At 36.7% G+C, this 15,286-nt stretch overlaps 1 protein-coding gene across 1 annotated transcript; it reads right to left on the bottom strand.

Moving 5' to 3' along the window:
* Positions 1-4,885: 4,885 nt before the first annotated feature.
* LOC149839795 (ENTH domain-containing protein C794.11c-like) lies at positions 4,886-6,853 on the bottom strand. Its single transcript, XM_090004233.1, has 4 exons — positions 6,636-6,853; positions 6,383-6,505; positions 5,811-5,972; positions 4,886-5,718 (listed from the first exon to the last, which is right to left on the bottom strand). The coding sequence occupies exons 1-4, from the start codon at positions 6,767-6,769 to the stop codon at positions 5,088-5,090; spliced, it is 1,050 nt and encodes a 349-aa protein (XP_089860359.1). The 5' UTR covers positions 6,770-6,853; the 3' UTR covers positions 4,886-5,087.
* Positions 6,854-15,286: the final 8,433 nt, after the last annotated feature.

Genomic DNA, 15,286 nt, shown 5'->3' on the forward strand with positions numbered 1-15,286 from the left:
AAACAAATATGTTTCAAAAAAATAAACTATGGGCATGGTACTAATCATGCACAATCACTTCCTAAGGAAAAACTTACTAGGTGGGCCATGCAAGAAAACTAAACTGGTTTCTAGGGTTCACAAGTAACGTGGTTCTAAAAATCCTAAATACAAGAGTAAACTAGCAGTCCTAGTTAATGAGTAGGAAAAATAAACTAACAATCCTAAATATTATGCAAAAAGGAAACTAACAATCCAAAGTAAAATGAGAATACACAGAGACAATAAAGTGAATACTTGTTTCTTTCGTCGTTCCCCAGCAACGACACCAAAAATTTGGGAACTGATTTTATGAAATAGATTTTTAAAAGATATTTTTGATAAAAATAGTTTATGCAAGCCAGACACCAAATAATAAAAACCGGCTCATACTAAGGTAGAGTCTGGGTAGAACTTAGGGAACGGGAGAAAACTTTGTATTCTACAAAAATCTATTCTTTATTGCCTTAAAAATAAAAATAATTAATTAATTAATCAACTAAGAGTACAACCCTCTGTTGAGGGCTTAAGCAAATAATGAAAGAACAATTAAATGGTCTTATTATAAACTCAAAATAAATAAATAAATAAATCGTAAGCTAAAAAGAAAAGAAAAGGGTCGTTAGTGCTTGAGCTTCTAGTACATTCTATGCTTTAGCTGTTTTCCTTTCTTCTGAGGGCTCTCTAAGGGGCTCGAAGGGACCTCAAAGGACTCTTCGAAGGCTCTTTTGAGGGCTCACTACACAATCAACCACTTTTCTGCAAGAAAAAATTACAAAACGAGCACAAAACAAAGAAAAATTAGACAAAAATTCAATGTTAGTTTGATCAAAAATCACAAAAACAAGAATCTAACTACCTATAACAAACTAACTACATGTAACAACTATGAACTAACATGTAACAAACTAAAGCACTAAGTGACAAAATAGCAAAACTAACTAACAATCAAGAAAACAACTACTAACCGAATAAATTCAAGAATCAAAAGCTTTGACTAATTGACTAATTGACTAATTAACTAATATAACTATTATAACTAATATGCAAGAATCAAATTATGAGACTCAAGAATCTATGACTAACACTTTAACTAACTAACAAGAAATAAAGAGTTAATTGTATGACAAGATTCAAGAATTAATATGGTTAAACTTAATAACTAACTTAGCAACTAATCAAGAAATATGAAAAATGACTAATCGAATTTCAAGAATAAACAATCAACATCATAACTATATTATAAAAACAATAACAAACTGCAAATACTTGTTGTATGGTATTTTAAAATAAAAACTAAGTCTAACTATCTAAATCTGGAAATAAACTATCTAGATGATTTCTAAGCTAAACAACGCAATCAATGAATTAAAGAACAAGATTCAGTTATTACTAATCTAGCAAAACTAGTGATTTACAAAACCAACCGATTTAATGTGATTCAAATAGAATTAAATCTGACTAAATGAATTACAAACTACTCCTAATCTATGGCTAATCGTAATTGAATAAAAGAATATATTAACTAAACCATTGAGACACAAAATGATAATTGGAATCAAAGGTAAATCGGCTACTATTTAAACTAACAACGAATCTAAACTATATTAAAAATCTAAGTCTGAACTAAAATTACGTGAATCAAACAAAAAATAAATTAATTAATGAAATAAACTAAGCTAAGCTGCAACTAATATGATTAAAAGAAAATAATATTAACTATTATAAGAAAATCGATATTGGAAATAAAGAAAAGACAATTGGCTAAATAATTTTAACTAATCTACTTTTTAACACACTAATCTAATTTAATCTAATGAATTTAAATTAACCACTACTAATCTAATTACTGTAAAAGCATAATTTAACATTAATTGAAATTAACTAAAACAAAGCACAACTATCTAAATGCAACCAATATGCAATGCTTTATGCAATGAAATACTAATCTAACTAAAAACTATGAAGAAATGTATCTCACGATCCGTTTCCGATGAAGGGGTTGAAAAAAAGAACGTGGTCTTACCTTTGATCTGCACGTGCCTCCATCGAGAGGGGGTAAGAAGAATCGGTGAAGAATCGGCGCCAAAGAAAGGTTAGAAGCAAGACGGAAATGGAGGAGAAAGGAAGAGAACAAAAGAGAACCGATTGAGAATGAGGAGGGGAAAGAGAAGAGAAGATGCTTGCATTTTCTCAAGAGAGAAAAACATCCCTTATGATTGAAAAGATATTATTTATACTAAGAATTAGGTTAGAAAACGTGTTTTCTAAACATGCCCATTTAATTTTTAGAATTTTCAAAATAGTGCCTCTAGAAAAATATGTTTTCAAGAAAGTACACTTCTAAACAAATTAAAATTAATCACTACACGCTTAATCTAATTAGACTACACATTAGAAAACTCTAAACCAACAAAAACTCTAAAAAATGCACGAAAGAGCTTGAAATATGCGATTTTTTCTTTATTTTTAATTTTAAAGTAGTTTCTCAAAAACATTGATAAGAATGAGTTTTTAATGCAATTTTTCAATAGATCATGCATAAAAAGGAATGAATAAAATGCAAAACTTATGCATGATCACATTTTGACATCAAGTTCTTTGTTGTTAAAGAAAAAATGCAGAATGATCAGATATCTATAGAATATATTGGCATAAACTCCATGATTGTGGATCCGCTTACCAAAAGTTTACCACCCAAGGTCTTTCACGATCATACTACTCGAATGGGTATTATATCATTTAATGATATGCTGGTTTAGTGGGAGTTTATATTTGGACATTCTATGATATAATAAAGTTTCATTTTACTACTTTAGTATAAAGTTCAGGTTCCAGTTTCATTTTGTATTCATTTATTGTGATCTCACTAAAGAATAAAGTAAGACTAGTTGAAAATAGGCATGTTCATGTCACATTACATGTAATTTTCATACTTCACATCCATACTTGATCAATGTCGTTGGTTATGTCAATATAAGTGATCATTGATGGGTCTAATTACAATGTTTGTAATGAAGATTGTTTTGGTTCTATATTGACATGATCAATGTACCAGATTGTTAGAGATATCATTTAATAACACAATTTTTTTTGAGTTTATAAAGTTATAATGTGTGATTGTAAGGTGACATATGTGGCCCAAGTGAGAGATTGTTAGATAAATTGTGTGGGCCTACATATGTTTAATCATATTTAGTAATCTTATATGGTTGACCCATATGATATCTCATAGAGTATGGTTGTATTATCTGTAGAGACCTCATGTACCTTTATTTGTCAAATTTTTATTTTATGATGAGCTAAATTGAAAATAGACTATAAGTTGGTTACAATTAGGTTATGGTGTCAAAACGATATATAGTAGTTGTTCTCTTTTGCCTCCCATCAAGGAAGAAAATTATTCCTCTTTCATTAAGTTTAGAGAAGAAGAAAAGGCCATGTATAGAGGTTCTGAAAGATCAAACTTGTCAAGATCTATCGGAGCAACAATGGATTTAGGTACGCTTTCGCATTATGTTTTGTTTATGTTATTTTCAATGATTTAGCATGAACAGGTTTAATGATCAAATAAAGTGTTTTCTCGGATTTTAAATCCAACATTCGACACTCATTTAAATACTTTTGTGGTAATCCAAGAATCATCATCAAGGTTTCTCTATTGCTTTTGTTATCTTAAGAGAAATCATTTGACTAGAGATTTTTAACTCGAGAATAATTCTGTCTAATCTGTACAAATTAGAGTGAACACCAAGACAAGGTAACAAGAAGGTAGTTAGAAATCATAATAATGGTGATAGTGATAAAAATAATTTTCATAGGCCAATCCAATGCTTTGAGTACTATGGAGAGACAAGTTTTTTTGCATTAAAGAGGGGAAAAATATGATTTGCATAGGGAAAAAGTCTATGCAAATGAGGCAAGGTAAGATATGATGAAGGTGGTTTGAGACTAATATTTTCAAAAATATGTTTAAGGCATGGCTTTTGAAAATATAGACAAAAATGAACAAATGGTTGACTTCCATTACCACCATCCATGTTGGGGTATGAGAACCATTTCTCTTCTAAGAAGAAAGTTTCCCTGGGTAAAATAGCTGTATTTTTTAGGGCATCCAACTTAGGCTGTAAGTTTCGAACTTGGTTTATTGTACTTCTAACTTTGTAGGACATTTAATAATTAGTTCCTTTCTCTTAGCCCTATAAATCTCTTTCCCTTATTGACCTTTTTGTTAACTTTGGCTTTTCTGATTTGTACACATTTTAACTGTTACGTGCATAAAGAATCACTATCTAAAATTCCTTTTTCTTTGTTTATTGCATAGAAAAACCGCACTTAGGATCTAAAACCTGGCTTTGCTGGTCTTATAGCTTGTCATATCTACTAGGGCTGCTGTCTCAGCAAAGTAAAACTCCCTGCTGCCCCCCAAACCCCCCAAGGAGCCTCTGCTTCACTTGTGAAAGTGAGCACCCACATGGGGATTCTAATTCGGGATAGGGGGAGACCTCCCCCTATGCACGAGACTAAGACCCTGTGGGAAGCCCTTGGGGTCACTGGTTCTGTGCTTGACAAAACAAGAGAAAATTCTAGGTGTAACTTATAACCAGTATTTGCAGCAACTCTCGTATAAGCAAATGCAAAGCAACTAATGGTCTAATGATGCCAACATATAAGCGCTTGAACAATTTCTTTAAAAGAAAATTCTGCAGAAGCAAAATTGAGTACCGTCTAAGTCAAAATGTAAATATCGCAAATGCAGAGTGGTCCAAGGCACCAACTGCCAATCGCCTCCACCCCTTCCATGGCAGAAGATTTTTCAACCTTTCATGTGCATTTACCTATTGAATCTTGTCCTATGAAACTGAGCTGGCACTCAAAATATGCAACTTGCTTATCAATTTGAAACATGTCTACAACATAACCTGAAACCATTGTTTTAAGTTTTTCAACATGCATATTAGTATGTACCAAACCCCAGAAGGAAAACTGCAAAGCAACTAATGGTCTAATGATGCCAACATGCAGAGATAGCATATACAAGCACCGCCCTTTGGTATTCTGAGCTCGGTTCAGTGTGTTCTTGTAGAAATTAGACTGTCCCTGCTTTGTACTTCAAGATCAGTAAATGGATGCAGCTGTAGTGGTGAATCTGGACATATGAATTTTTCTTCTTCCTGAACGCCCAAAAGCGGCCGCGAGTCCCGTCTGGGATCCCAGTCATCATGTTCTTCTGGAGTCAGATTCTTAGAGGAGTCAATCTGATTCTTCTTTATGCTCATTAAGTTCACATTTTCTTCATTCTGCTGCAGAGAATTGGATCCATCTGTTGGCTCATTCCAAATCTTGCTGCTAACCTCATGATTTTTAGCACTTGATGCAGAGGACTCTGAATCTGTAGAGAACTCGGAGCTTGATCTGCTTTTATTTCTTTCCACGGAACTCCTATCTGTGGAGAAGACTGAATCTTCTTGCACTGCATAGTCGGTATACTGAGAATTGCACCTTCCACATGATCTAACAACTGTTTCTCCACTAGTTTGAACTGTGGAATTTGAAGATCTATGAGAAAAACTCCCGAATCCTTGAATCTCCCGTGTGAGCTTCCTAGCTCGTAGGCGCTCTTCTTTAAGAAGGTCTCCCTCCTCAAGAAACTTCAGTATCCTCTCAGATTTCTTTCTTACAGCAAGGCCCCAGTTGAATCTGCAACTCAAGAACATCCACAATTTAGCTGCATTCTTGATGGTTGAAATTGCAGGAAATTTATCATGTGGAAAGAAAAGGTTCATTCTTACCCTCTCTCATCAATATATTGAAATTTCCCGCATTCTCTTATAACTTCTTTATCGCTCTGAAATTCTCTGGCAACACTTTCCGGTCCGTGAGTGAGAAGGTGTTCGAGGAGTACCAATGTTTGGTAAGATTGTCTCCAAGTTTTCCTATCAAATTTTGCCAATCTGCAACCATGGAAAATGATAAACAAACAAGACCTTTCAATTACTGAAATTGTGAGACAAAAATATTGAAATACACCAAAGAAGCTTGAATTTAATTTCGTTCTGTCCAACAGACACAACCCTAAATAACCTGACCCCAAAAAAGGCCATCAAAACCAAAAATATAACCATCTAAATCAATTACAAAATAAAAGCATAACACCAATAATAACAAATAGAGGAGATCCCACAACCCTTTTCAAAAAATGTTTCCTCTAAAGATCATGAGAAACAAACACAAAAACCAAACAAAATAATCAGAACTCACATATCCTTTTGTATACAAATTGCAGGCAAAGAAAAGAGATAGCCCTTTGAGTTAATCAATCAAGTCAAGAAACGCATACATCAATAAGAAGAAGTCAAATCACCTCTTATGCAAAATCTCCACAATTCTCCAATAATCGCCAACTTCAAAAGCAGCCTTTGATATGAAGCTCATAGTCCGCGCATCCGGTGCCCATGGATTACCATTTGTCACTTCTTCTGTCATTCTTCAAACCCCCCAAAACCAAAAAAAAAGAAAATAAGAAAAACAGAACAAAATCAAACACCCATCTTCGGAATGATCAATACGAATGGAAACAAGAGAACAAAATAGAAGGGTTACAAATTGAAGCGTACAATTCTGCAGGCGTTACATCGGTCAAGGCCAACCTAGCGTTCCTGAGCTTCTCCTTGAGGAAGGAGGAGGCCTGCTTCTTTATCTCGCTAAGGAAAGGGGTGCCCATGTTGTTGTTGTTGCTAAGGATGGACATCTCTGAAGAATGGAAGAGGGGTGGTGATGAAGATAAACCGCCTAGACCTCCAAGTATCTGCAACCACTCCACTAATGACGAAACCAAGTAAATTGCTCTCTCTCTCTTAATTCTTTAGATTAGTGGAACGGATTGACGAAGTGGCCAAGAATAAATTTGCCATTGATAGTAGAAAACGCCACCAGAAGCCTTGGAAGTTCTCGCTTGTCATATATATATATATATATATATATATATATATATATATATATATATATATATAGAGAGAGAGAGAGAGAGAGAGAGAGAGAGAGAGAGAGAGAGAGAGGGGCCGTTGTTTCAATTTCGAAAAACTGACCGTTTCAAAGTCGGATTCTAAGACAAAATGTCGTAAATGTACCCCACAATTTGGTCAAGGACAGTAATGGAACTTAATGAAAATGACAACCATAATGGTGCTTTTTTTTTAAAGCCAAATAAAAAGAAAAATCGTGGACGACCATATTGGAGTTGGTAAGGTCAACTTATCTTACTAAACGAACCTTTTCTTGTCAAAGTGGGTCATGTTTGGACCTACTTGGGCTGAGTCAAGCAGGCCATATGAGGCTTGGGCACAATATTGTTAGTGGACGAGGAGGCTCAGACTTGAGCTGACTCAACCATGTCATTGGTTCATGTCAAGCCAAGTTCTGGTCAACCTAGTTTTTTTTTTTTAGCACGAAAACCCTCACTGAGAACCCGGTCATTTTATGGGCCTGCCTCACTGCAAGGAACCCTAGTTTGTTGGTCGAGTGGTACTGAGCCCAAGCAAGCGAGTAATGCAAAATTTGAAGTTATTTGCTGAAGCAGAAAGGTGTTTTGACCAAGTTGGGAGTAGGCTATTTTTTTGGGGTCAAGTGGGTTCGATGCAGCTCGGCTCAGGCACCCCAATATGTTGCTAAGGGCATTTTAATCATTTTTGTTATGGTCAATAGGCCAGGAAATAACGCCAAGTAGTGCCTTAACGAAATAAATCCGCTATATTAGGTTTTCAGAAATGCTCATGGTTATAGAAAACATAACATAAATGCCATTGTTTCCTTCTAGGACCAAACCAGTCAATGAGTTGCATTGGGTTTGGACCCACTTTCCTGGGCAATCTGGATCCACACTGGCCGCCTAACTCAATAAAGAGTGTATGATTATATTTTCTGGCAGTTTGAAAATTAAGGACGTGTTTGCTTTGCCATAATTCTATCATTGAGTATTTATTAAAGAATAAACTTTGTCTCAAATTAATTTTTATATAAAAATGTAAATATTTTATCATAAAATTTTAGTACAATATCAATAGTTGATTCTTCACCTCTTTCAAACACATATCAGCATAAAAAGCCTTAATAAAATACATGCTTTTTTATTAAATAAGAAATGGTCAAGCATTTTTTATATTTACAAGGAGAAACTGTCTACAAAATCAGAGACCTAGTCAGGCTCTCTGCCTACCATACTTACTATCATTGTTCTGGCAGCTTAAAACTTTGGGCTTACCTTTTGCACCAGTCACCATGCTTAGGCTTGCCCAAGGAGTAACAACTATGAGATTTGAACATAGACAGACTGCTTAGAGGCATAAGCCCCCTTCAATGTGACAAATATTGCGAGATTTATGAAAATCTTGCGATAATATCATGAGAAATTGCCTGAAAGTTTAAAACGGCAATTTCTTGCGAGATTTTCAAAATATCACGATATTTATAAAAAAAACATAAATATCATTATTTAAACACGATATTTACATTTTAAACAGCTATTTATCGTAAAAAAAATCTTATATTTTTATTTTTAAATAATTTTTATTAATATTTTCTTATAAAAAATATTTTTTATATTTTTTAATTATTTTTTTATTGCCAAGATTTTGCCAAAAAATACAAGATTTATAGAATTTTTCCAATTTCTTGCGAGTTTTTTGAAAAATGAGAATTTTCCGATAAAAACTTTTGTCACTATGGCCCCGTCCCATTACACCGAACCCTTTGGGGGCTAGTTCAGATCAAGCATAAAACACCAAAAAAAAATGTAATTTTTGGAAGGTCACAAAAAAGGGACAGGATGATCACAGTTATCTTGTATGCATCAGAATCACAAGGGCTCCCATGAGATTCCAATTTTGGTGTCTAATGAGAATGACTCCTCTCTCATGCTCCCCCTCTCTCACGTTTGCTTCAGAAATGAGAATCATCCTCATTTTGGATACAGGAATTCAACAAGCATGCCCTAAAGAAAAAAAAAAAAAAAAAAGGTAATAATCCGGTTCCAATCAGGTGAACCTATGTCACAAGGATTCTTCAACTTGCCCTCAGGTCATGTCCCTCTATACTATTTTGAATAAAAAATTGTACAAAAATGGCGTGTCTCGTGTCCTTGTACCCAGCCTTGCTCATAGACAGACGGTGGCCATATTCTTAGCCTGGTCTAGTAGGGCATTGTACCCAGCTTTGAGTTGTAGTTGACTGATAGGGAATTGAATAGTTCTGTGTTTGGATTCAGAAAATTCAACTCCTTGAATTTCAATGCCAATCTTAAACAGTGATCCAAAGCTCTTGCATGTTTTGACTGGTGATGGGATTAGCCCTGAGCCCCACTCTTGTCCCACGTTACAAGACCCTTGACCCAATGGGGTCCAAGGTTATAGGCCCCATAGTGATAATCGGCTCAGACTTGGGTCGGATCTAAGCATTAACGAATCGAACCTTATAGGATCTAAGCCCAATCGTGTTCGGATGGGGAAAAGGTAATACTGAATCGGATTAGTTAATTAGATGCAATCTGTTTAGGCAATTCATTGGATTCGGATTTGGTTCAGACTCAGATTTGGATTTAGATGGCAAATTTGAATTTGATTATTAATCAGATCTGATTTTCTTTGCCGAATCCAACTAATTTGATTCACATTCAGTCAAATGTAGGATCTCAACTTGATCCTTGGGCCCGGGTTGAGCTTGATGTAGACCTAATTATTAACGTGGCATTGACTTTTGCCTCCATGAGATAGAATCCGCTTCTCTGGCAGGAGCAGTTAGTGCACATCACCCTGTATTGGGCGTTGCCAGTTCGAATCCCAATGAGATGGTTGTTTAACTGGCAGGAATCTGCCCAACCATAGCTTTCTCTGTGAAAAAAAAAACACAATGCACAAAGTTTGACATCATTAAACAATAAAGAGTGATTTCTCACCACCAGCGCCATCGTGAGGGTGCTGAGATTAAGGCACGAGATCAAACCCTCTGGCACATGGGTGTGACCATAGCTTTCAGAGATAGACCACTTAAGCAGGATGGTCGTGGGGCCATGCATGAAGTTTTCCTGGCTTCGGCAAGAGTTTCTCATCATTAAAAAAAAAAAGAGTGGTTTCACCCTATTTTAATTTATGAGGTTTTTTATGTTCCTCACATGTAAATGATTTTAGACCCAAGGGGTTTGGGGTAATGGGATGGGACCTAGGTCATTTGACAGGCAGCCTAGGTTCAAAACTCATGTAAGCCAAAGCTTGGTGACTCCATGGGGTCAAGGAATAAGCCCTCACAATTTTACGCTCATAGGATAGCGACCATAAGTACAGCAGGTTGAGCCAGCATGATTAAGTTTTTGCACCTGGGGTGGTTTCTCCGAGTAAAAACAATTGCCTTTGAGAGACAATTTTGAATGCATGGTCATCTCAACTAAGAGAAAATTCAAGTGATCCATCGTTGGAATGACTGAACTCGAGCACAAAGTTCACCAAAGACAAATATGGGGATGGATAATGTTGGGTTTCCCTCCTTTGTGGGTTCCATTGGTTCGATGCACATTCAATATCGCTGTAGAATTTCAAGTACGTCGCTTGAACTTCTCGAGAACGATTTAGAGTATTCGCTGGATAGCGATTTGTAGAAGTCATCTCAGCTGAATGACGATTCAGCTGTTCAGAGTTTGAGGTTCAACGATTTGTCGATGACGATTTGTGGTGAGTGCCTTCAGTTGCATAGCGATTTATGGTTATCGTTGGATAGTGATTTGTGATAAGGCGCTTCAGGCGCATCGTAAGTTATGCATGATGTTTAGTCTTCTGCATTAAATGCAGGTCTCGTCCTCTATTTAAGGGATGGATGAGAGAGAGATCTGTGTGTGTATAGCGCAACAGAGTAAAAAGCAAAAGAGAGAGAAAAACTCTTTTAGGGCACCGAAAGAGTGTGGAGAGAACGAAGCAAGAAGTGTTGTTGTACTTCTTTCAGGACAACTTCGTGGAGCTGGTTCTTCAGATCATTTGTTCTTTGTTTTTTGTTCTTTGTTCTTCAGTGAGGTATATTCTCTTTATTCATTTCGTTACACCTTAGTGTATTTGTAAGGCTTATGCTTTTTGGCCACTTTGTAATCTATGTTTGAAGATAGTGAAAGGTGCTGACCTATCGATCATCGTGGACGTACCTCATCTTGAGAGAACCACGTAAATCTTTGTGTGTGTTTTGTTTTCACTGTTGATTTTTTTGTTTTTCTATTTTCTTCCACTGTCATCGTTGTATTGCCTTCATCGATTCACACTTGTGGGAAAGCCATTTTTTTTTTCAATATCTAGTATCAGAGCTTTGGTTCTTATTTTTGTGTGTGAAGTCATAGAGAACAACGTCGATCGTATGATCAGTTTGAATGGCATAAACTGGATGACCTTGAAAACTAAAATGAAAGACCTCTTAGTTTGTAAAGATTTGGATGGACCCATTGAGGGTGTCAGCGGCAAACCAGAATAGATGAAAGATGACGAATAGAGAAAGCTTGACCGAAAGATGGCCGGTTTCATTCGGCAATGGATAGATAACAATGTCTTTCATCATGTATCCATAGAAACTTCGGCGCATGGTCTTTGGACCAAACTAGAAAGCCTTTACGACAGAAAAACAACTGTGAATAAGGCTTTTCTATTTCGAAAGCTTGTAAATCTCAAGTATAAAGAGGGCAGCTCTATCGCAGAGCATTTAAATGAGATCAAATGCATTGTGAATCAATTGGCCACAATGAATATCGCTTTTGATGATGAGTTGCAAGCCTTGTTGCTCCTTAATTCTTTTTCTGAGAGTTGGGAAACCTTGGTGGTCACAGTCAATAACTCTGTACCTGATGGAACAGTAACGATGAGCCAAGGTTACCAGCAGTCTGTTGAATGAAAAGACTGTAAAAGTATCTTCAACAAGATACGTTAATCGATAACGCAATAACCTTGAGAATAAATATGTGAACATACACACACCAAGAACACTTGGAACACTTGTGCACAACAAGCACAACACACAGAATCACAAATGTGCAAATGCACTCATAAGATTCATAAACAACTAAAAGGTTGGGCTATAATCCCAAAACCCTTGAGAAAATACAAGAGGAGCTGCCCATATTTATAGGGCATTTAGGAGGCCTAGTGGGTTGGGCCCCTCCCAATGCAAGTACAATGCATTAATTAAAGAAAAAATTAAATAAAAAAGAAAAAGGGGAAAAATACAAACCATATTCACGAAAATGAATATGTGTAAAATGCCTAAACTACCCTTAGCAATATATATTTTATATATAATATATGTATATGTATCACCTTATATATATAAAATATATATACGAAATTACAAGATTGTTTTACATATTTTAACAGAGACCAGGAGAAAGTCATGAGGTCCTTTTACCTCTGAGGCGCTTATAATTGAAAACCGAGAGAGAAGTAGGAGTAAGAGCAATGCTCCGCACTACCGTAGCAAATCCAGAGGCCACTCACACTCGAGCTCAAAGAAAAACGTCGAGTGTTATTATTGCCACAAGAAGAGGCATATGAAGCGGGAGTGTAGGAAGCTCAAGTTCAAGGAGCAGAGCAAAGAGAAAAGCTCAGAAGAAAAGTAGAGTGTCACAGATGGAGAGCTCATGGTTATCTGTGATGGCACTAGCATCAATTTGATCGGTCAAGAGACTGATTGGGTAATTGACTCTGGAGCTTCATTCCATGTTACCTCACGGGTTGATTTCTTCACTTCCTACTCACAAGGTGATTTTGGTGATGTCTGAACGAGAAATGAGGACGTGTCAAAAAATATTGGCATAGACGACATTTGTTTGGAAACAAGCGTTGACTGCAAATTGTTGTTGAAAGATGTGAGGCATGTACCAGACATCCGACTGAATCTGATCTCTGCCGGAAAGTTGGATGATGAGGGCTACAACAACACCTTCAGTGATGGAAGGTGGAAGTTAGCCAAAGGCTCCTTGGTGGTAGCTAGAGGACCAAAGAGATGTTTCTTTTACACTTTACAAGCGAAGATCTGTAAGAGTGTTGTGAATACTGTGGAGAATGACTCATCCACAGAGTTATGACATACAAACCTCGGGCATATGAGCGAGAAGGGACTGCAAGTCCTTGTTAAGAAAGAGCTCCTGGCGGGTGCAACAGGTACATCTTTGAAACCTTGTGTTCATTGCTTCTATGGTAAACAGAACAGAGTTTCCTTCCATAGAAGTATTGCATCTAGAAAATCTTATGTTATAAATCTCGTACATTCTGATGTGTGTGGACCTTTGAAGGTTAAGACACTTGGTGTTGCATTATATTTTGTAACTTTCATAGATGATCACTCTAGGAAAGTTTGAGCTTATACACTAAGAACTAAAGACCAAGTTCTAGATGTATTCAAACATTTTCAGGTCATGGCTGAAAGAGAAACTGGCAGGCAGTTGAAGTGTGTTCGCTCGGATAATGGTGGCGAATACATTGGGTCATTTGATCAGTATTGCAACAATCATGACATCAATCTTGAAAGGATTATGAGGATGACACCTCAACAAAATTGGGTTGCTGAGAGAATGAATCACACCATTCTTTAGAGAGTCAGATGTTTGTTGTCACACTCTAAATTGCCAAGAACTTTCTGGGGTGAGGCAATGAGGACAACAATTGATCTTATCAACCTGTCTCCTTCTATTCCCTTGAAGGAAAATGTCCCAGAAAAAGTTTGGACAGGGAAAAAACCTTTTTATAGACACTTAAGAGTGTTCGGCTGCAGAGCATTTGTTCATATTTCGAAGGAAGAGAGGTCCAAGCTTGATCCAAAAGTCAAGCAGTGCATATTCCTTGGCTATGAACATGAAGAATTTGGCTACAGACTGTTTGACCCTATTGATAAGAAGGTGGTCAGAAGTCAAGATGTTGTCTTCTTGGAAGATCAGACCATTGAAGACATTGAAGAAACAGAGCCATCAAAGCCCAGTACAGGTGATCTTGTTGATATAGATCCCCTTGATACACATGCTATTAATGATTTTGTAGAGGAGATGCCACCTCCTCATGGTGACGTAGAGCAAGGAAGTGTTGAGACAGAGATTGAGGGGGAGCCAACACCCCAAGAGCCACTTTCTCAGACTCTTGTAAGGAAGTCCACTAGAGAAAAACAGTCATCCAGAAAGTACTCATCAAATGAGTATGTGTTGACGACAGATCAAGGTGAGCCAGAAACTTTTCAAAAAGTTTTAGAGAATGAAAACGAATCTGAGTGATTTAAGGCAATGAAAGAGGAGATGAATTCATTGCATGAGAATCACACCTTTGATCTGGTAAAGTCACCTAAAGGGAACAAGGTGTTGAAGAACAAGTGGGTCTTCAGGCAGAAGACTGATGAGAATGACTCTCAACCCAGATTCAAGGCACGGCTTGTCGTGAAGGGTTTTGCTCAGAAAAAGAAAGTTGATTTTGATGAGATCTTCTCATCAATTGTGAAGATGTCCTCCATTCGAACTGTGCTCGATATAGCTGTAAGCATGAACTTAGAAGTTGAGCAGCTTGATATGATGACTGCATTTTTGCATGGTGACTTGGAAGAAGAAATTTATATAAAGCAACCTGAGGGCTTCATTGACAAGGGCAAAGCACACCTACTCTGCAAGCTGAAGAAGAGCTTGTATGGATTAAAACAAGCACCAAGGCAGTGGTACAAGAAATTTGATTCTTTCATGACTAAGCATGGATATTCAAGAACCTCCACAGACCATTGTGTGTTTGTGAAGAAATTTCCATATGGTAATTTCACCATTTGAGCCAAGACATCAGCAGGATAAGCAAGCTAAAGTTGGAGCTGAGTGAAACCTTTGCTATGAAGGATTTAGGTCCAGCAAAGCAGATTCTTGGTATGAGAATCATTTGTGACAGATCACGTGGGCTGATATGGTTATCTCAAGAAAAGTATATCAGAAAGGTTCTTGAGAGGTTCAACATGGACAAAGCAAAGCATGTTAATTGTCCACTTGCAGGTCATTTCAAACTTAGCTCAAGTCAATGTCCTGCAAATGATGAAGAAAAAATCGAGATGCAGAAAATTCCCTATGCTTCGACAGTAGGTTCTTTAATGTATGCTATGGTCTGTACTCGACCAGACATAGCTCATGTTGTTGGAGTTGTTAGTCGATTTCTGTCAAATCCAGAGAAGAAACACTCGGCAGCAGTGAAATGTATTCTAAGGTATCTTCAGGGCACTTCGAAGTTGAGTCTGT

The sequence above is a fragment of the Nuphar pumila genome, chromosome 4 (genome assembly GCF_984573655.1).
Source record: "Nuphar pumila chromosome 4, dmNupPumi1.hap1.1, whole genome shotgun sequence".
In the NCBI taxonomy this organism is placed as follows: Eukaryota; Viridiplantae; Streptophyta; class Magnoliopsida; order Nymphaeales; family Nymphaeaceae; genus Nuphar; species Nuphar pumila.